The sequence below is a fragment of the Schistocerca serialis genome, chromosome 3 (assembly GCF_023864345.2).
Source record: "Schistocerca serialis cubense isolate TAMUIC-IGC-003099 chromosome 3, iqSchSeri2.2, whole genome shotgun sequence".
Lineage (NCBI taxonomy): Eukaryota > Metazoa > Arthropoda > Insecta > Orthoptera > Acrididae > Schistocerca > Schistocerca serialis.
This window is the reverse complement of record NC_064640.1, coordinates 914,223,480-914,246,531: the sequence shown is the minus strand read 5'-3', so window position 1 is coordinate 914,246,531 and position 23,052 is coordinate 914,223,480. Positions and strand designations below refer to the sequence as shown.

The 23,052-nt window shown below is 40.9% G+C and overlaps 1 protein-coding gene across 2 annotated transcripts in view; it reads left to right on the top strand.

Annotated features, from left to right (window-relative positions):
• The window catches only part of LOC126471170 (trafficking protein particle complex subunit 10), a 157,827-nt gene that overhangs the window by 120,954 nt on the left and 13,821 nt on the right, over nucleotides 1-23,052 (top strand). For both annotated transcript variants that reach the window (XM_050099274.1, XM_050099275.1), the window contains 2 exons: nucleotides 1,771-1,953; nucleotides 21,268-21,445. In XM_050099274.1, coding sequence (XP_049955231.1) covers nucleotides 1,771-1,953; nucleotides 21,268-21,445 — 361 coding nt within the window. The remainder of the gene's footprint in view (nucleotides 1-1,770; nucleotides 1,954-21,267; nucleotides 21,446-23,052) is intronic.

The window sequence follows — 23,052 nt, the reverse complement described above, 5'->3', positions numbered from 1 at the left end:
TCGCTGGCAGGACGGAAGTCACTGGAATAGTTATGTTAAGTTAAATATGGTAGGATGCTGTAGTAGGGGTGGTAGCTCGATCTAGTGAGATTTGTTTATAGTCCTGTGCCATCAACTAATCCAAGGACTTCCTCAATTCAGCATTGTGAATATCCAGAAAAACCAATACGGCAGTATGCATACCGAGATAGAAGTTGAATTCCAGAAGGAATATACAGGAATGGTTTCATAGTAGCATTCAAAGTTTCTTTAAACAGTGCAGAGAACTGAAATTCATGTTCCAGGATATTTCAGTGAACTGCTTTGAACAAAAGTCTGCTATTATGCAACATTACTTGATACGTGTGTGGGGTGAAATTCCAATGGGAACATAAAAGTGAAGCCAGAATGGGGTATGGGACGGCATATAACTAGCTGATTCTTGTGCGATGGAACATAGTGCGGGTTAATTCAACTATTACTCTGGGACCAGTATAATTTGTTATGTGTGAGACAAACTGTGTCCAATATGTCCGAAGAAGAAACAGAGTCCACAGAAAACATTGAATTGTATTGCCAATGTGTACTTGGAGATCAGGCACACGGAGTGGTGCTGGGTTACGCTTATTCAGTGGTAGTTGAACAATAGGTGGTGATTCGGTTTGGCAAAGAGTGAGATCTTATTTCTGCAGATTCCTTCCAAACAATGCAGCATCCTTCTCCACGATAGTGACTTGTGATCTACAATTTTCTAATGAAAGTTTTCAAGTTTATTAGACTTTGAACATAACGTCACCATACCAGACAATGGTGATATTAATGTTAAGCTAGTAATAGGAGATTTTAAGTTGTAAAATACTGTGCTGGAGTACTCAGGCAGTGCTTCCATTCACAATAGAAAAATAACTGTTTTCACTGTTAAAATCTGGTACGCACTAACATATCTCCCCTGCTTCCTTAACTAAAGATTCCCACTAATTCTGATTCAGTTTGAAGATTTCTGTCTCATTCAGTTTTTTCCTTGAAATATGTAAGTTTGCATTTTGTGTTGTATAGTGTTAGTGCTCCATCTTGTCACATTCTCTGTCAGTCTCCTTTTCTGACCTGCATACTGTGTGTAGTTACTCATTGAATTTCATGAACAGTCTATCTGAACTAGCCTGAAGCATCCTTCATAAAGTTCTTTCTTTTTATCCGTAGTCAGTGTGAGACCTAAGAATTATGCCAGTAGGGTAGGCAAAACAGCAACTGCTATATAGGCTCACTACATGCTAACAGCTGCTGTATGTATTAGTTGAGGGGGTAGGTCTGGGCTATTGTAATTTCAGAACACTAGCCATGCTGTAATGCAAGTTGTGTGTGTAGTGATTTTTGGTTGTTGAGTTCTCAGGCACTATTAACTGTACCTAATTCATGTTTCTTGTACCTTCCATTTTATAGACAAGAAACTTTTTTTAGTAGAACTGGACATACTTGTCAAAAGGAAGGTATCCATAATTCTTATTTGGAGAAAATAAACTTCCCAGTCTCACTAATAGTGGTCTGTTAAGATTTTAAGAAACGATTGGAAGATGACCGACACTACCGGAAGCCAGTCAGTTAGAGTTAATAAAAACAGTGATTGAAAGACAAAAATACGTGTGAATTCTCATTAGCTTGTAACTGTCTTTTGTTCTCGAGACATGTTTATGGAAACAGAAAGTGCAACCTTGCTGGCTGAAAAACTAATGCTTTATATACAGTTATTACAATGTTTGACTTGGCATTCAGTCGTTACCATTTATCTTTCAGGTGATAAAAACTGGACTAAAGTGTTCATTTTTATGGGGGCTAGTGCTTGGTGACACTGATGATACACCGCCTATCAAGACAGAGTTTTCAATCAAATATAGCCCCATAATTGATCCACTGAAACGAATGAGTAGTCCAGAATTCAAACCATATTCTTGTAGCTTTGAAATAAAAGATTACAAGGTAAGTTAGTGAAAAATAGCATTCAGCTTCTGCTTAACATAATTATTTTAATATATTTCAGTATCTTCCATTATCTTAATCACAGATTCGATGTCTGCTTGTTCTATCCCCCCACTTCCTGTTACTCAATTGTATGGTATTGCATTACTTGTTTAGTTAATCAATCACCTTCCATTTGCTTCAAAAGGTTTTTTCCATTTTTATTTCTATTGTATTATTTTATAACTTAGTTTATGAACACCACCCTTGTCTCGTGTCTTGATTCCTCTGTCTGTGTAGAGAGTACAACCTTTCACTTTCAGCAGAAACTTCATTTCAGCTGCTTGCATGTTGAAATTAGCATTTTGAGAGGGAACTTTAATTTCACTTGCATAGAATATTGTAGTCAGTGCCATTTTCTTAAAGAATTTTAGGTATGTGTGGGTGGGGTGGATGCCCTTTTTAAAGTCATCTTTATTTTCATAAACAGTAATGTAATTATCAGTAAATAAAAAGTTGTTGTTATACCCATTTTGGTTGAAGTGAATGACATGTCTTACCTCAAAACTCCATTCCTTGAGAATATCATCATTATAAACATAAAATAGTGTTGGAGAATGCCTACAACCTTGTTTTGTACCTGGATTAGGTTTTATTGGCTGCAGGAGGTTGTCTTTTATTTGAAACATGCTCCATTACAATATTTGTAATACTACGTGTGTGTGTGTGTGTGTGTGTGTGTGTGTGTGTGTGTAGAGTGAAGTGTAATGTTTGTGTTGTGTGGTGGTGGTGGTGGTGGTGGTGGTGGTGGTGGTGGTGGTGGTGAAGAGAAGGGAGAGGGTGAAGCCCGGTGGCAATACATAGTCTACTTCTCACAAATAGCACCAAGAGGGCCACTAAACTTAATGTCCCCATCTAATAGATGGATAATCGTCAACGTCACATGCCCTCACTTCATGACGCACTGTGGAGAGGTTTGGTGTTTAAACTAGGACATTGGCACAAAGTCTGGTGATCAGGAACTTTACACTACCAGTTCTCCTCCCCTTGTCAGCCAAATACTGGCAGTGAAATTTTTTTCCAACTCCAGGGTTCGAACCAGCTTACCCTCAGGTTGAGCGCCACCGCAGAAGCATGCATTGACAACCTCAGCCATGTAGGCGGGTAAACTGCTGCAGTGGTGTGTGTCGAGTTTTATTTTAATGTTAGTGTTTTCTATAAAGACTGCTGATAGAGCCTATCAAATGCTTGGGAAAGACTTTTACTTTTCTAATAGTTCACAACTTGTACCATATCCCATGTCCCTCCAGAATCTATGAAGGCTATACAAGTCCATAATTTAAACTCCCTACTCCTTTTTTATAATTTAGTTTAGAGACCACCTGCACAGGCAAATACTTAGCGTCTCTGCCTTTGGTGCTGAAGGACCCGGTTTCGATTACTGGTATCTCCGCAGGTCTTCGGTGGAAGGGTGGTCTGGAATGAGATCCACTCAGCCTCATGAGGCCAAATGAGGATCTGCTTGAATATAAAAGCAGAGAATCATCCAGACTCACCTACTGGCAATAATGGCTGGAGAGATTGGCAACATGCTGATTGCATGTCCCAGGATCATAGATGCCTCCTCATATTGCTTTGTAGGCAACAGTCGGCCAGTCACAACAGGCCTATCTGATCCGTGAGTGGTCTTTATACACTGAAGCACGAAATAAACTGGTATGGGCATGCATATTCAAATACAGAGATATGTAAACAGGCAGAATACGGCACTGCAGTCAGCAACACCCATATAAGGCAACAAGTATCTTGCACAGTTGTTAAATCGGTTACTGATGCTGCAACGGCAGGTTATCAAGATTTGATTGAGTTTGAACGTGGTGTTATAGTCGGCGCATGAGCGTTGGGACACAGCATCTCTGAGGAAGCAATGAAGTGGAGATATTCCCATATGACCATTCCACGAGTGTACTGTGAATATCAGGAATCCGGTAAAACATTAAATCTTAGACATCACTATGGCCGGAAAAAGATCCTGCAAGAATGGGACCAACAACAACTGAACAGAATCGTTCAACGTGACAGAAGTGCAACCCTTATGCAAATTGCTGCAGATTTCATTGCTGGGCCATCAACAGGTGTCAGCGTGCGAACCATTCAATGAAACAACATTGATATGGGCTTTTGGAGCCAAAGGCCCACTCGTGTACCCTTGTTGACTGCACAACACAAAGCTTCATGCCTCACTTCGGACTGTCAACACCGACATTGGACTGTTGATGACTGAAAACATATTGCGTGGTCAGACGAGTCTCGTTATAAATTTTATTGAGTGAATGGACATGTACAGGTATGGAGATACCCTCATGAATCCATGGACCCTGTTTGTCAGCAGGGGACTGTTTAAGCTGGTGGAGGCTCTGTAATGATGTGAGCTGTCATCAGTTGGAGTGATATGGGCCCCTGATACATCTAAATACGATTCTGACAGGTGACACATGTGTAAGCATCATGTCTGATCACCTGCATTCATTCATGTCCATTGTGCATTCCGATGAACTTGGGCAATTCCAGCAGGACAATGAGACAACCTACACATCCAGAACTGCTACAGAGTGGCTCCAGGAACACACTTCTGAGTTTAAACGCTGCTGTTGGCCACCAAACTCCCCAGATATGAACATTATTGAGCATATCTGCTATGCCTTGCAGTCTGCTGTTCAGAAGAGATCTGCACCCTCTCGTACTCTTACGGATTTATGGACAGCCCTGCAGGATTCATGGTGTCAGTTCCCTCCAGCACTACTTCAGACATTAGTCAAGTCCATGCCATGTCGTGTTGTGGCACATCTGCATGCTTGTGGCTGCCCTATGCAGGTGTACCAGTTTCTTTGGCTCCTCAGTGTATTATGATTTAGCAGAGCCAGATCCCAGCATATGTACGAGTAGTACCAGGTGAGTAGATTGTTTGCTCGTTATATTAAGAGCTTCTGATCCCAAATGAGTTACTTATTTAGCATTGTCTGTGTGCTTCTGTAGTTTAAATTGCACATTTTTTGCATATTCATTTACAGTTCCACTGTCTTCAGTATGGGTGGGAACTGTGAATGGTGTGTTTGAATGTGACCTGAGTTGGTGACTGTTCACTCACAGCTCCAGGTAATGTGGCTTTGGTCATGTAGCTTGAGGTTGTTGCATCGAACGAGGGGTCTAAGGGATTTCTAGTGCATCTCATGTGTCCTGTGAACAGGCCACTGCTGTGGCTGGCCCAGTTACTGCTCACTTTTAGGTTGACTCCTCATCAGTGTTAGAGTGGGAGTTTCTTTTAAGGTGTGGCAGTCGGTGAAAGACTTTATGGGGACCAATCGAAAGGCATTCCCAGTTTGTGTGACAAACAGATTTCGAGCGCGATCTGTGGCTGATTAAGATCCTGAGCCAATTGCAGTCAGTTGCTCTGTTTCAGTGGAAGCCTCTCGACCTGCAAAGTCCAAACATTCACAGAGGGTGGGATTATTGGTAGTTGGGAGCTCCAGTGTTAGATGGAGCCTCTTAAGGATAGTGCTGCCAAGGAGGGGAAGAAATCCAGTGTGCACTCTGTGTACATATCAGGGATGACTCATGCCAGATGTGTAACAGGTCCTACAGGATGCTACAAAGAATACAGGGTGCGGCCAACTGCAGGTAGTGGCTTATGTTGGTTATAATAACATCTGTTGATTTGTATTGGAAGAAATTCTCTCTGATTTCCAGCGGCTATATGAAGTGGTAAAGACAGCCAATCTTGCTTGCAAGATAGAGGCCAAACTCTTCATATGTAGCACTGTTGAGAGCATCAGTTGAGGACCTTTGGTACAGAGCCAAGTGAAGGGTCTGAATCAGAGGCTCAGATCGTTCTGCAACTGTGTAAGCTGCAGATTCCTTGAGTTGAGCAATAGGGTGGAGAGGTGTCAAGATCTGCGTAATAGATTAGGTGTCCATTACACACACAAGACAGCTACATCGGTTGTGGGAAATGTCTTAGAGTGGGCTGGACAGTTTATTAGATTAGATGGTCTTAAAAAAGTACAAACAGGGGCTCAGCCCGAAAGGGAGCAGGTCAAACATATGGTGAGGGTAGATCTGGGAACCACAGGTATGACAGAAGAGAATTATCGTAAATGTGTTGGCGAAAGAACAAGAGCTCCAAGTGCTAACAAAAAGCACTAAATCTGAAATCAGTACAGATATCGAAAGAGAGTTCAGTTGAAGTTTTTATCAAGGGCCTAGTGGTGTTCAGAAACACCAGATTAAATTCAGTTGTTGATAGTGTGTTTGTTGGAGTTGGAAGTAGTTTGTCTTGCAGTGAAATTTAAGTATATAGTTGGTGTTTATTAGCATTGGTAGAAGTTACAATTGACAGCCAGAATAAATTAATAAATTGGTTCCTTTTCTGACCTCCTGACTGGATGAAAAAGTTGCTGAACAGTTCTGAACAGTTCAGAGAGAACTTGAGTCTCATTTCAAACACGTACCTGACGCACACAATTGTAGTTCGTAGTGGTTTCAATCTATCCTCGAAGTGTTGGTGAAAAAACATTTTTAAAGGCAGTGGTAGGCATAAAACATAATCCGAAATTGTAGTAAATGCTTTCTCCAAAAATTATTTTGAACAATTAGTTTAGGATCCCATTTAAAGTTTAAATTGTTTTGATAACATATTGGACCTCTTACCAGCAAATAATCCTGACCAGATAGGGGAGCATCATGAGGGGTGTATAGATTAGTGATACCAAGGCTGTCATAGTGAGACTGAATACTGTAACTTCCTAATTCATGAAAAATAAATGCAAAATATATCTATTTAAGAAAAAGGAGAGAGGAAAAAAACCAGTAAGAAGTCACTTCATACTTTCCTCAGAGGCAGTGTCCATTCCTTTCCAACTAACTATGTAAGTGTGCACAAGATGTGGCTTAAATTCAGAGAAATAGTACTGAAGGCAATTGAGACATTTATACCAAGTAAATTAATAAGAGACAGGTCAGGACAAAGTTGCAAAATTAACAAAAAAAAGTGTGATTTAAAAGAACAAGAAATATTGAAGATTGCCATGCTTTACAGAGGATCAAAATTTATCACAAACAAATGCAAGATGCTTTTAATAGTTTCCTCAACAAAACTCTGTCTCAAAAGTTGTCAGAAAAGCCAAAGAGATTCTGGTTGTATGTAAAGTACGCCAGCTGCAGGGCCCACTCAATATATCCACTGTGCGACAACAATTGTTATGTTACGGATGAAAGCGCCACTTAAACTGGAGATATTAAACATGTTTTCGAAATTTCCTTCACCAAAGATAACACAATAAATATTCGAGAATTCGAGTTGAAAACCACTGTCAACAAGAGCAACTTACTAGTAGATATCCTTGGTGTTGCGAAGCAGCTTAAATCACTTCGTAAAGGCAGGTCTCCTGGCCCATACTGTATAACAGTTATGGACCTGTCACAATATGCTGATACATAGCTCCATATTTAGCAGTCATGTTCAACTGCTTGATTAATGAAAGATCACGTCCCTAAGGACGTGAAAGTTGCACATATCACACTAATACATAAGAAAGGAAATGGAAGCAATCTGCTAAATTATGGGTCCAGATCACTGACGTGAATGTGCAGTAATATTTTGAAATATATACTGTGTTCCAACGTTATGAACTACCTAGAAGAAAAAGATATATTGACACATAGGATGGATTCAGAAAATATCATTCTTGTGAAACACAACTCTATTAATTCAAACAAATTAATGAGTGCTATTGACAGGGAATTTGAATGTAATTCCATATTTCCAGAGAGGTTCTGACATTGTTCCTCAAAAAGGCTTCTAATTGTGTGCCTGTCAAGTATCATCGCAGTTCTAGGACTAGATTCGTGGTATCATGTCAGAAAAGTCACAGTTTGTACTGAGTTATGGAAAGACGTAGAGTGAAACAGAAATGGTACTTGGTAGTCCCCAAGAAAGCGTACAGGTGTTATAAGTGATTATCTCAACAGCTTTCTGGGATTGCTTGCAGATGATGCTGACGTTTACTGTTCAGTATGATGATGATCAAAACCAATTGCAAAATGATTTAGACAAGATATATGTATGTTCTGATAAGTGGCAATTGACTCAAAATTATGAAAAGTGTGAGGTCACCAACCCACATAAGTACACTACTGGCCATTAAAATTGCTACACCACGAAGATGACGTGCTACAGACGTGAAATTTATTTGACAGGAAGAAGGTACTGTGATATGCAAATGATTAGCTTTTCAGAGCATTCACACAAGGCTGGCGCTGGTGGCGACACATACAACGTGCTGACATGAGGAAATTTTCCAACCGATTTCTCATACACAAACAGCAATTGACCGGCCTTGCCTGGTGAAATGTTGTTGTGATGCCTCGTGTAAGGAGGAGAAATGCGTACCATCACATTTCCGACTTTGATAAAGGTCGGATTGTAGCCCATCGCAATTGCGGTGTATCGTATCATGACATTGCTGCTCGCGTTGGTCAAGATCCAGTGACTGTTAGCAGAATATGGAATCGGTGGGTTCAGGAGGGTAATACGGAACACCGTGCTGGATCCCAATGGCCTCGTATCACTATCAGTCGAGATGACAGGCATCTTATCCGCATGGCTGTAACGGATCGTACAGCCACGTCTCCATCCCTGAGTCAACAGATGGGGATGTTTGCAAGACAACAACCATCTGCGCGAACAGTTCGACGACGTTTGCGGCAGCATGGACTATCAGCTTGGAGACCATGGCTGCGGTTACCCTTGACGCTGCATCACAGACAGGAGTGCCTGCGATGGTGTACTCAACGACGAGCCTGGGTGCACAAATGGCAAAACATCATTTTTTCGGATGAATCCAGATCCTGTTTACAGCATCATGATGGTCGCATCCATGCTTGGCAACATCACGGTGAACACACATTGGAAGCGTGTATTTGTCATCGCCATACTGGCATATCACCTGGCGTGATGATATGGACTACCATTGGTTACACGTCTCTGTCACCTCTTGTTCGCATTGACGGCACTTTGAACAGTTGATGTTACATTTCAGATGTGTTACGACCCATGGCTTTACCCTTCATTCGATCCCTGCGAAACCCTACATTTCAACAGGATAATTCACGACTGCGTGTTGCAGGTCCCGTACAGGCCTTTCTGGATACAGTAAATGTTCGACTGCTGCCCTGGCCAGCACATTCTCCAGATCTCTCACCAGCTGAAAACGTCTGGTCAATGGTGGCCGAGCAACTGGCTCGTCACAATACGCCAGTCACTACTCTTGATGAACTGTGGTATCGTGTTGAAGCTGCATGGGCAGCTGTACCTGTACACACCATCCAAGCTCTGTTTGACTCAATGCCCAGGCTACTGATTTGACAGGATCTATGCACCCAAATTGCATGAAAATGTGATCACACGTTAGTTCTAGTATAATATATTTGTCCAATGAATACCTGTTTATCATCTGCATTTCTTCTTGGTGTAGCAATTTTAATGGCCAGTAGTGTACTAGAAGGAATGCATTAAATTTTGGTTCCCATATGAATCACACAATTCTAAATGTAGTTGATTCAGCCAAATACCTGGGGATTACTATTACAAAGAACCTAAATTGGAAGCACCACATAGATATCACGTGGAACGTGAAATAGATTCCATTTTATTGGCAGAATGCTTACAAAATGCAACATGGGTACGAAAGAGACTGCATGCAGTGCATTTGTCCATCCTCTTTTGGAGTATTGCTGCACTATATCACATCATTACCTGGTAGGAATCATGGAGGACATGAAAGAAGTCCAAATTTTGTACTGTTGTGAGATAGGGGATATAAGCAAGTTGGGGTGGCAATAAAACAAAGACTTTCCTCATTGCAGTAAGATCTTCGCACGAACTTTCTGTTACAATTTTTTTCACCACCTTTCTCCTGTGAATGCCATAATATATTGTTAACTCCCACCAGCATAGGGAGAAATATCCATTGTAATTAAAATAATAGACATTAGTACTTCCATGGAAAGACTGTTCATTCTTCTCAAGATCTGTTAGAGACTGGATTGGTAGAGAAATAGTGTGAACGTGATTCGATGAACCCTCTATCGATTACTTAAGTGTAAATTGTACAGTAGTAGTTATGTAGGAGTGTATAAAACTGCAACAGTAGGAAGGATAGCAAATAATGAAATTTTATCATACAGTGTAGGCTTTCACGACTCGTATTGTCTTCACTTAAAACTTCAGGGCTGATAGGCCTTGGTCGATGTATAAAACTCTCCCCTGACATTTTGTCTCCAACTACGGGAGACATCCTCTGAGGTAAAGCATCAAACTCCAAAGAGAACTTGAGGAAGTGCTGATTATATAGGCAGTACAGAGGGTGCAATGCTGATATCCAAATTTTATCCAGTTTGACACCTTCGTCTTTACTGTTACAACTATTATGGTGTTTATCAATCTTGATAGCCTCTCTATACTTGCACGCATAATAGGGCGAGGTTTTAGATATGACGCTCATCTCACTGAATTTTATTTCATGATGACCTTCCTGGTAAACATGTTATGCTATGGCTGATTTATCCGTGTGACCCAGGCGGCAATTCCCCCTATGTTCAACAAGATGAGTGTTCACACTTCTCTTTGTACCGATATAAACCTGTCCACAACTGCAAGGAACTTTATATACCCCCGGTGTAGCCAAAGGGTTTCATGCATCTTTTGCCGATCTTAAATATTGTTTTATCTTCCTGGTGGGTCTTGTTGAACATAGGAGGAATTGCCGCCTGGGTCACATGGATAAATTGGTCGTAGCAGAACATGTTTACCAGGAAGGTGACCGTGAAATAAAATTCAGCGAGACGAGTCATATCTAAAATCTCGCATTATTATGCACGCATGTATAGAGAGGCTATGAAGATTGATAAACACCTTAATAATTTTAACAGGAAAGACGAAGGTGTTAAACTGGTTAAAATTTGGATGTCAGTGTTGCACTGCAAGTGTGACGATAATTACTTTCAATTGAGAATGTTGGCATTACCAGAGACAGTCTCATAGCAGATGCCACATGATGGACAGTGGTGCCCTCTGTACTGCCTATATAATCAGCACTTCCTAGAGTTCTCTTTGCAGTTCGCTACTTTACCTCAGAGGATGTCTCCCGCAGTTGGAGACGAAACGCCAGGGTCGAGTTTTATACATTGACCATGGCCTATCAGCCCGGAAGTTTTAAGTAAAGAATGAAATTTTACTTATTGTGCTTATACATCATAGGAGAATGGACAGAGATTTTTAGGGTGTGTGTGTGTGTGTGTGTGTGTGTGTGTGTGTGTGTGTGTGTGTGTGTGTGAGAGAGAGAGAGAGAGAGAGAGAGAGAGAGAGAGAGAGAGCAAAATTTAATACTCAGAGCTGCCACTAATGGCAGCAACAATGACTTTAACCATCTGATTGAACTGAGCTTGGATGGTGTATGTAGGTATATCTTTCCATGCTGCTGCAACTGTATGGCAGAGTTCATCAGTTGTAGTGGCTAATGGTTTGGCAGCACAGTCTAACACTATCTGTATTGAGGTAGATTAAGACGCCGTGGGTGACATGTATTATTTTGTAATCTTGTCAAAAGATTGTGTCATCGTGACATTGAAAATAGGGCAGAGCCTCTGGCCCTAATACATCATAAATTTAACAACTATAAATATAATGGCTGCTGTTCCAATTAACAGCTATGCAAACCTGGGGTGAGAGCATTGTGCATCCGTTGGCACACCATAACAACATGCCAGATGGTGGGTCCATATCACAGTTATGAGTGCAATCTCACAAGAATCATCATCCTGAGGGGGGGAGGGGGGGGGGGAGGATATGGGTCTGGAGTGTCCAACATCATCATACAGTATTACACTGTTGGCACACCTCTCTCTGCTGTTGCATCAAGCAAATTTGCAACAATGTTCGCTGTGCTGACAGTCTGTTGTGTTCTTGACTTCGACACACTGTCAGTGTGGATACTCATCTCACAGCAAACAAGCTCATTTTCTAACTCAAGGTACTTAACGTGGCTGTACGATACTGCACGGTCGAGCAAACAATATATTTGTCCTCTCAAACAATATGCACACAGTGCTACCGTGAGCCTGTGTGGCACTAAGAGAATGTCTCCTATGAAACTATTAATTCTGCATAATTTAGTTCCTCACTGCATATTTGTTGATCAAATAGTCAGTTGGTGTACTGCCAGGCTGTAGTGTCAGATGAGCATAATGTTTCTGTGATCGGACTTGTTGCTGTCGTCAGGTACACTGATGAACTGAGCTTCTGAGGTTGCGCGGCTGACTTATATCCCTTCACACCGTGATCTGTTCCCTCTGTGGTCCGAGCTCGAGAGCCCGACATTAATATGCAACTACTGCTAAAAGCGGCAGAAGATGTACATTGTGAACCTTGTCGTGTTCTGGTGAGAACTGAGACTGAGAAGTCAATCATTACGAACAAGAGGAGGGTGGCAGAAACCTGAGAGAATGCCCAGAGATTGTTATCTTACCTTATGACAAAAGCAATGCTGCTGCTGCTGTTCTCTCCCTTGACAATTACTTGGAGGAGAAGCAGAATCTGCTAAATGCCTACTCCCACAGGAAGATCAGTGCTGACCCCACCAAGAAGGTGCAGAATGAGACCGTGACGCTTCTCGAGGAATAGGGGCTACCAGAGGGGGTAATCGAGAAATTGTCACCATGAGGACCTGTACCAGTAAGACTTGACTCCCTGTGGTCCGTAAAGAAGGGGTGCCATTACACCCCATTGTCAGCAGGGGTGCCATTACACCCCATTGTCAGCAGCATCAAAGCTCCTACGTATTTTCTGGCAAAATACCTGACAGAGATAGTAAGTCCTTACGTGGGTAAATGCCTACATCATATGTGCGGTTTGGTGAATTGTACATCTGAACTCTATACATCCCAACATCAAATTTATGATGGAGACCAAAGAAGGGGGAAGACTACCATTCCTGGACGTCATAGTCAAGAGAATAGCTGATAGCACCCTGGACCACAGTGCGTATCAAAAGAAAACACACATTGATATGTGTTTGCATGTTGGTAGCTGCCACCACCCTACACAGAGCAATGGAGTACTAAAAACACAAGAATACAGGTGCACACCATCTTCGATGCAGAGTGTCTGCCACAGAAACTGGAACGCCCTAGGCGTGTGTTCCAAAAAAAAACAGATACTCTGAATGGCTGATGAAGCAAGCTGTTCACCCCTACAGTAAAACTTGCGGAGATGGAAGAAATAATGGAGAGAGAGGTAGTCACAGCCTTTATACCTGGCAGGCTTTCAGGATACGTAGAAGTACATACTATAAAACCACCATGTAAGAACTGTCTTTTGCCCGACCAATAAAATATAGACATTATTGTGGAGTGTCTGACATTGGTTTGTGGAAGGTTGGAGCCTATCACATTATTCCATGTCATTGTGACAAGACATAAATCAGACAACCGTGGCACCGTCGAAGACTGATGCAGAGAACACCAGCAGCAAACTCGAGTAATGCACCTAAACTAGTCAGCGGTTGCAAAGCATAGTTTGTCAGAGAATCACACTGTGGAAAATGAACATATAAGAATTTTAGCGCAGACTTCCAAATACTGGGACAGTGACATTAGAGAAACCATCAAAATTCACACCAGGGATAATCTTATCAATCGGGACTGCACACTGCAACTACAATCTCAGCAAGGCTTGGGAACCAGCACTGGGACTAATTAAGAGGCTTAGCAAACAGTGATGTGGCAACCCCCTAGACAGAGCAACTACATCAACACTACCAACTTGTCTGATTGTGTTCATTTCATGAGATGTATGTGAGAGGGAGTAATACGTTGCCTGATACATCTTCAGCCATATGCTCTCAGAATTTCAACACTAAACCTCTCTTATAAACAAGACCCCTCTTGTAGAGACAGTCACTACAGATTGTTGAGTATTTCCCAAAACACTTTTGCTCTTACTGATCAATCCTTTGATGAAATGTTACATATTTTCTGTATTCCATTAATCCAATCTGGTAAGGATTGCAGATTGATGAGCAATACTGAAGAATCAAACTTAATAAGGTTTTGTTAGCCATTTATTTTGTGTATGAATTACACTTCCTGAACAACTCATTGTAAAGAAGACACGTTAAGTTGCAGACCGGCACAATTAAGACACTTACATAAAGCTCTCAGCTGCAGCCAGAGAAACACACACCATTCATACACACAAACAGGCACACTTGATGCACAATTGACGGCCAACTCCGGCACCTTGGGCCAGAGTGCTGATTCCTGCCCGGGGTTTCTATTGTTACATTTGCTTAAGATGTTCCCAGTGAATCTCAGCCTGGCATCTGCTTTTTCTACAGTTTATTTCATGTGGCCACTCCACTTTGGGTCACTTCATATGGTTAATGCTAGACTTTTTATGGTAGTTCCTATTTCCAGTGGTTTATAACCAGTAGTGTAATTGAACAGTAATGTCTTTTTGGCAATTTATGCACAAAAAAACATTCTCTGTACAAAACATTAATCCTAGTAGGTGACCATACATTTTACTGCAGGCTTCACACCCTTCCTGTAGACAACACCATTCCCTGTGAAAATCCTGGCACCAAATTCATATTATTGAGGGAAAGACCTTGTTTCACAAAGTGCCTAGCATCCAGCGCACGTTGGTCTATCAATTACTCATATGTTTTTGAACTTTTTTCATCAAATTCTAAGTTGATTTCTTAATGAATCGTAAATTGATTTTTGAATGCGTGCATAGTGTAAATGATGTTTCTGCCAGGGGAATCCCCGTCGCACTCTAGAAAAATACTTTCCTGCAGACAAAAGGGGGCGGGTCTATACGAGCTGAGCGAATAAAGCCAAAAGCGTGAATGACAATCGCTGTTTATGTGGTTGACTGGGTTTGCAAATCATCAACGTTGTTATAATTACTAGCGAATTACATAGATTCAGGGTACCAGAGTGGAAATAAACGACTAACAGGAATAACAGGCAACAAAGATTACGTGTTGTCTTCTCTGCGATTCCAAGAAAATGAAATTTCGACAGAAAATTTTTGGCCAGACCGGTACACTACAGTCCCCAGCTACTGACGCTTAAGTTCTATTCTGGGAGTAGCACGGAAAACGCGTTGTACGAGCACTTAATAATGCCTAACCAGAGAACAACCGAGCGAGGTGGCGCAGTGGTTAGACACTGGACTCGCATTCGGGAGGACGACGGTTCAATCCCGGGTCCGGCCATCCTGATTTAGGTTTTCCGTGATTTCCCTAAATCACTCCAAAGGCAAATGCCGGGATGGTTCCTCTGAAAGGGCACGGCCGACATCCTTCCCCATCCTTCCCTAATCCGATGAGACCGATGACCACGCTGTCTGGTCTCCTTCCCCAAACAACCAAACCAACCAAACCAAACCAGAGAACAAATGCGGGATAACTAAACCGGTGATTGTGGCAGGGTTAGTGAAGTAACCAGAGAATAAATTTTGACACTGGCAGGAATAGTTACAGAATTAGTTAAAAAATGTTCAAATGTGTGTGAAATCTTATGGGACTTAACTGCTAAAGTCATCAGTCCCTAAGCTTACACACTACTTTACCTAAATTACCCTAAGGACAAACATACACACCCATGCCCGCGGGAGGACTTCAACCTCCGCCGGGACCAGCCGCACTGTCCATGACTACAGAATTAGTGAAGACAAGATTGTTTGTTAGAACGAGGAAGGAGAAGAAACGGAGACTGTCACAAATTATGGAAGTATATGACGATTCCAAATTTATATAAAAATTACATACTACTACTTTTCGATCTCATGCTTTAGAAGCTAGAGTGTATGAATGAAATGTGAAATTATTTCCTAACATAAGACTTTTTTGCTTGTAGTAGGCCTAATGGGCTTTTAATATTGGTACTTCCTGAATTATATTCTGTCGTGTTATAAAAATGACCATTTGTGCCAAAACAGTCTCGTTTATTTGGTGTGTGTAACAACTGCTGCAATATTAGGCAGGCCTATTTCATTTTATCTAGCAGACATTGACAGAATACACGTAAATCGAGAAACCACACCAGTCTTGGGTACTATTTGTATTAACAGCTTTTCTAGTATTAGACAATGACATTTCGTTTTTTCATGTAGCAAAACGTTGACGAACTTTGATGACGTAATAGATTCTTTCCCAGAAAGGAAAGTATGCCATATAAAGCTGTGGCAAGATTAGAGAGAAAAAAAAGCTGGGACTTAAGGATTGAAGAAATGTGTACTGTCTTGCTTGCCTCTTGTCTTTACTCGTTTTATGTATCATTTATATAATTTTATTTCACACACAACAGCAAGTTATTAGCTAATAGGCAGTAAAGACTGCAAATTTTCTGAAGAGTTCTTGTTCTCCTGGTTACAAATAATCCCATCCACTGTTAATTGCGAGATTTTTTTAAGCAGGGCAGGATGTCAAACCAGCCAACTGGGAGCAGGGGAGGCACCCCAGGACATTTTAATTTCCACTGGCCTGAGTATAGTTTGATGACACCTATTACAAAATATTACATGTTTGAATTCCACAGAGCGAAATACAGAGGTGTGCGATGGAAGAATGCTGTGTAAAGAGGAGCGGCACTGCACTTCGGCGCACTTAAGACCAAATGACATGTCTTACGTTGCCTCGATCATACATGTTTTATGTATCAGACACTTTAGAAAGACGTGTGCTACAATATGAAGAGATTCTTGAAAAGTCGATTTTTTAAATTTTTGGTGTCCTACCTCAAATTCTCGAGGGATGGGGAACGCCACTATCTAATATTTGCCCAGTTCAGAAATATCGTAGATCCGGACCTGATGCACAGAGCAGTCTAAGTTGTAGTGGGGAGGTGGTAGCCTCCACGTGACCTGTGGTTACGTTAAGTAATTTTGCTGTTTCCTCTTCGTTTATTGCTCTCACGTCAAAAGAAAACAAAACGGATTTCTGCGGTCAGGAGCTATCAAGTGAATTAAAATACATACACACAATTACGGAAGGCTAAAATAAGTTATTAGTTTCAGGTTTTATTTTTTTCCTACCTTTCTGACAGTCAAGCGTTAACCGCCTTGCAGAACAATGAAGTTATCTTTGTCGGTTTGTTAAAGAAATTTGACTTTTATTAATCTTTTCTGCTGAGGCAGTCAATTTATTTGAAATGAAGTGTTTAATTCCACACTATTGCCTAGTTTAAACTGTTTGCTACATTTCAAGTGCACCTTTTCATCGTCTAGCACGTATGGCATTATGCCATAATAAAGAACCAAACATGAGATAATGCAGTACTGGTACATCTGAATCTGGACATACGAATGTGCACTTTAAGCCGAATTATGCATTTTAGTAGGGTTCACAAAATTCCCATGCTCTTGGAGTGTCCTCTAACGTCTTGTTTCTTTTATGACATAATGTAAGATCTTTTAATTTTTTACACGTACAAACGTACGGGCTTCCTGCGACATTGTAGCTGTGCAAGCACAGCGACGCCTGTCATCTGGTGCAACTGCAGAAACGAATCTAACAGGTCATGGGAAAATATTCCGAATGGTTGTTTGAAAAGCATTACTTTCAATTAAAGTAAATTTCCTTCTACACAAGATGAACTGAATTTGTTAAATCACAGAGCGTTTGACTCTCATTCAAAATTCAAATCTTTGAGAACGACCATTTAGAATATTTTTGAGCCCAGAAGATCAGACATTTATGTCATTGTTAAAAAATTTACTGACACATTTCTGTGATGTATCTCGAAGTGTAACACGCACAAAAAAGATCAAAATTACGTGTGAAAGCCTAGCTTCTCTTGCAGTTTATTAATCTTAGAGGCCAATATTGTAGCGTAGGTGAAAGCTTTTCTTTTCTTGTAGTAACACTATGTATATTAATTTAAACCATTACCTTTCCCTATTTATGTGTTCGTGCTACTTAACAGTGATGTCGCTATTGGCTGACTGCATCATGTGTCATAAGCTCTGAATATCCGCTGTCATCGGCTGGCGAGATCGCTTGTTATGAGCTACGACCGGCTTACAAAATTGCATCACAATCTCGATCTCAATGCTTTGGAGAGTAACATGTGGCGTTTGGTGGAATTAGAATTTATACTTTCGTAATACGAAATATGCAGTGTACATGTTGCTGCACATCAGACATCTTTCCAAAACGTGTTTTTTTCCCCGAGTTTAGTTTTCTAAAGTGCTGGGAAATTCTACGCCGGTGTATAAAACCACAATCATTGAAAGGATTGATAAGTTTTACAGTTCCGAGGAAAAGTGTACTGTTACTTAACACAGAAAAAGTGTATTTTTAACTTGGAAAAATCTGGGAATTTTTTTTCCTCATCCACGTATACACCCTGCTTATGCAACTGGCACGGTATTTGAATAGACTTGATCTTTCAGATGTAGAAACTTGCCTACCAACTTTCATTTAGAAGGTTACAATTATTTAACAGTATGAAGAGGGGGGGGGGGGGGGGGGAGAACGAAATTAGTTACAAACTACAGCGTGCACACACTTTATTGAACAAGTAAATGTCAATACAGATATTCGGATTTAGGTTATGACATCTTCAACATGTCTGCCATTGTTGTTGTTGATGTGGCGCAGACAAATAGCAAAATTCTGCATGACTCACTGAAGTGTCGGAACATGGATGCTGTCAATAACCTGAATGCTTGTTTTCAGCTCATCAATGATTTTGGGATTATTGCTGTACACCTTGTCTTAAAATATAGCCCCACAAAAATGAGTTGCATGTGTTCAGATCCAGAGAAAATGATGGCCAATCGAGGCCCATGCCAGTGACCACTGGGTACCCCAGAGCCAGAACACGGTCCCCAGAGTGCTCCTCCAGGACATCACTCACCTGCTTTGATGGGGTTGAGCTCTGTCTTGCATGAACCAAATCTTGCCAAAATCAGTCACTTTGGATAATGGTAATGAAATCAATGTCCAAAACCTTCACATACCATTTGGTAGTCACCGTGCCATCAAGGAATATCCCACAGATTATTTCATGACTGGACATTGCACACCGGACAGTCACCTATTGAGGGTGAAGAGACTTCTTGATCGTGAAATGCAGATTCTCATTCTCTCAAATGCCCCAGCTTTCCTTATTGATGAACCGATCCACACGAATGTGGGCTGCATCGCTAAACCAACCTACTAACTACTGTCATGCCCCGTGGCGAGCTGTACAGTTTGAACATCCTAACACAAACCCTTCAGAAGTTACGATGATTTTATTTCATGAAGTTCAATAATTGTCATCATGTATGTTGCACAATTTCTTCTTGGTATTGTGATATTTTCCTGTCACTGTATGTTGTAAATGCTAATAGTCTTTAAATTACCTTTATGTCAGTCATCTTTTTCCTGTTATGAACAACTGTTATGAATTTTTGCAGCAGCAGTGGGCTATGGAGTGGAAGTGGCTGTGATTGTGAGTGTGCAAATATATTTTTTTAGGTGCCACAATTTTATTACAAACACACAGTTGAACAAAAAAAGAAATCAGTTGTAAACAATAAATTTGACTGCCACAAGAAACATTAAAGAAACAATGGTAATAAAATAAGGATAAAATATGCCCAAAGCCTAAAATTCAGGCAGGGGATTATTCTAAAAAAAAAATACAAATACACTCTTAAGACAAAATAAGTGCACCATCTGGTTATTTAGATTGTCAAAATCCTGAGCTGGCTGGAGGACCCTGCCCATAATGCTCCGAACATTGTCAACTGGGGGTGAGATCTGGTGACCTTGCTGACCAAGGTGGGGTTTGGCAAGCATGAAGACAAGCAGTAGAAACTCTCGTCGTGTGAGGGTGCAAATTATCTTGCTGAAATGTAAGTCCAGTATGGCTTGCCATGGGCAACAAAACAGACTGTAGAATATCGTCAATGTACAACTGTCCTGAGAGGATGCCATGGATTACAACCAAAGGGTTTATGCTATGAAAAGAAATTGCGCCCTTTCATCACTCCTAGTTATTGGGCTGTATTGTGGATATCTAGTCAGGTTGGTATCACCCTGCTGTCTGGGGCATCTCCATGCATGTCTTCATTGATCATTGGGCTCAGTTCGATGCAGGTCTCATCACTGAAGACAGTTCTACTCCATTCAATGAGATTTCAGCTCAAAGGCATGTCTGGAGATGCCCTGGGCAGTAGTGGATACCAACCTGACTGTTGCCATCCATACAGCACAGCAACCAGGGATGAGGCTCTGGGGTACAATTTGTTTCTATAACAGCACCCTTTTGGATGTCAGCCATGTCACCCTTACAGCACAGCGGTACGTCGACAATATTCTACACTTCGTTAAGTTGCTATTTGTGACAGGCCATCGTGGGCTTACATTTCAGCAAGATAATGCCTGCCTGCACACAGTGAGAGTTTCTACTGCTTGTCTTCATGCTTGCCAAACGCTACCTTGTCCAGCAAGGTCGCTGCACTTCTCCCCAGTTTAGAATGTTTTAACATTATGGGCAAGGCCCTCGAACCACCTCAGGATTTTGACGATCTAACATGCTGATTGGACATAATTTGGCACAATAGCCCTCAGGAGTACATCCAACATTTCTGTCAATCAATGCCAAGCCAAATAACTGCTTTCATAAGGGCCAGAGGTGGACCAGTGCATTATTGACTTGCTTGATTTGTGAAGCTCTTTCTCTTGAATTCTCTGAAATTGTAGTCATTTGTTCATCTGCACATATCCATCACAGCTACCAATATCTGTCCCATTCAGATAATTTTTTTATGGTGATTTTCTTCTTCTTCTTCTTCTTCTTCTTCTTATATTGTAGGAGCAATGTGTTACGCAACATCCCTGTTGGCAAGTTATAGTTACATGTCCAAAATGGCACTACAAATGCATTGAATGAACTAAGGTACACAATCAGTCAACATTAACCAACGCTGTGTCCTCCTGAGCTGCTAACCACCAACCCCAACCCCTCTTCCTGCCTCCCACATTTCTCTCTTCCTCTACCCACACCACTTGACACCATCCCCACCCCAACCTAGTCCACCTGCCAAACTGCAGCACTGGCATTGTGCATTCAGCCAGTGCCATGTAAGGGCTTTGTTATGATTGTGGTTACATAATTTTAATGGTTGCACCTATTGTGCTATTAGCCTGTACTTTATAAGGAAATATCATAGCTGTGCAGAGGTTATGAGAAGCTTGATTTTCTATTTTTTTCCAGACACTGTATGAAGTTAAATCACAGGTTGAACCTTTAAAAGGGAACGAATTTTGTCGGGCAGGCAGCATGTGCCATCTCCAACTGCATGTCCGCCGAATTAATCCTAGTTCTCATAACTCCTTAATGTATGAAGTACTTGCTGATCAAACTATTTGGGCTGTGTGTGGAAGAACAGCTGGTAAGTTGATATAATTATTATAATTTAATTGCTGCACATTCAGTATAGAGGCATTTGACTGCAGTTTTGCAGAATTATTCTCAGTTTGTATTACATTTGTTTGTCAGTCCTGCATTTGATCTTACTGTTTCAGCTACATTTATCCTCAGATGTGTACATCTGCAGTCTTCAGGCTTCCTACAATACCACAGATTGTAAAGTCATATCCCATTTCCCAATGCACAGGCCATTTAAACATCCCAACAGTTCCCTACATTGATCTTTCCATGTTTCTTTGCTGTTAATGCTTCAGTGGTTAGAGCCACAGAAACAATACATTTCTTCCTGCTTGCACTGTTACTTGCCATTTTTCACAGACGGAATCCTTAGAAAACCAACCAAGGACTTGGCGAATAATCTGTCTCTCTCAGTCTAAGCAAATTTTAAAATACTCTTGGCTTACATTGTCATTGATATATATTATAGGATGTTGTTAATTTGCGCAAATGAGGAACCTACTGTTGCCTTTGTTGGACAAGTCATGTTGTCATTATTGTAAGTCTCCACAAATGCTGAACTTAGTTACGCTTGGTGCAGTATGTTAACAAGGACATGCATTTGTCACCTGTGCTATGTCTTTTGTTCATTTTTTTGTCCTCTCTCAGGTAATTCATTTTCTATTACCTGTACATTTTTTCATTTTTGTTCTGTTATCACGTATCACCACTACTGTAGTCTTACTCTTTACTTTTGTTCATCTCCCTCCACTGATACAATGCACGTGTTATCTTTGAGGAAGGGAGTTAACATTTGCCATATCTATAATATGTGTAATGAGTATTAAATGGAAAACAAACCAGGATGCGCAGCCAGGAGGGATGGGATTGGGTTTTGTAAACACAAGGTCCATGTGGATTGCTCAGTGACCCCAGTTACTTATCACAGTAAGATTTGTATGTGTGTCAGTGACCACTTAGAAGAGTATTAGGACTAGGAAACAGGCCAGTTATACTGTTATTTAAAGTGTTCTGCTACATGTGTAATTGCTGTATCTTGAAGAGTAATACATACTACAAAAAGACCAAGCTTCAAGATTTATTTTTCACATTTACTTTAGTTCTTTGATAGATATCAAATTTTAAAATAATGGCAATGAAAAGTGCAAATCTCCTTCCAAGAAAAAAGTGTGGGGTGAGTTATTGAGCAATTTCTTCCCTTTGAACTTTGAAAATTTCTTGCTCACTCACCAAATGTGATGTATTTGTGGCAGAATTACAGCAAACTGTGAAACCTAATGAGTACATGCATGGAATTATGTTAATGTGTTCACATATTGGCTCAGCCATTCGTGACAGCATCTACTACATTCAGTTGAGTCTCTTTTGAAATAATTCTAGAAATTGACAAAGAAATTAGCACCTGTCAAGGGACAGGTAGCAAGGCATTGTTCTCATATGAACTGAGTGCAGTTTTTGAGAAACAGGTGGCTCGAATGTCAGGAAAATCACAGCACGATCTACACTGGGACATTATCTTCTTAACAAAATTTTGTTGGGCGAGCTATGCTCGAGCTTGGTCTTCAAAGTGTTAACAATCCATATAACAAAAATGATGGCTAAAAATGTTAC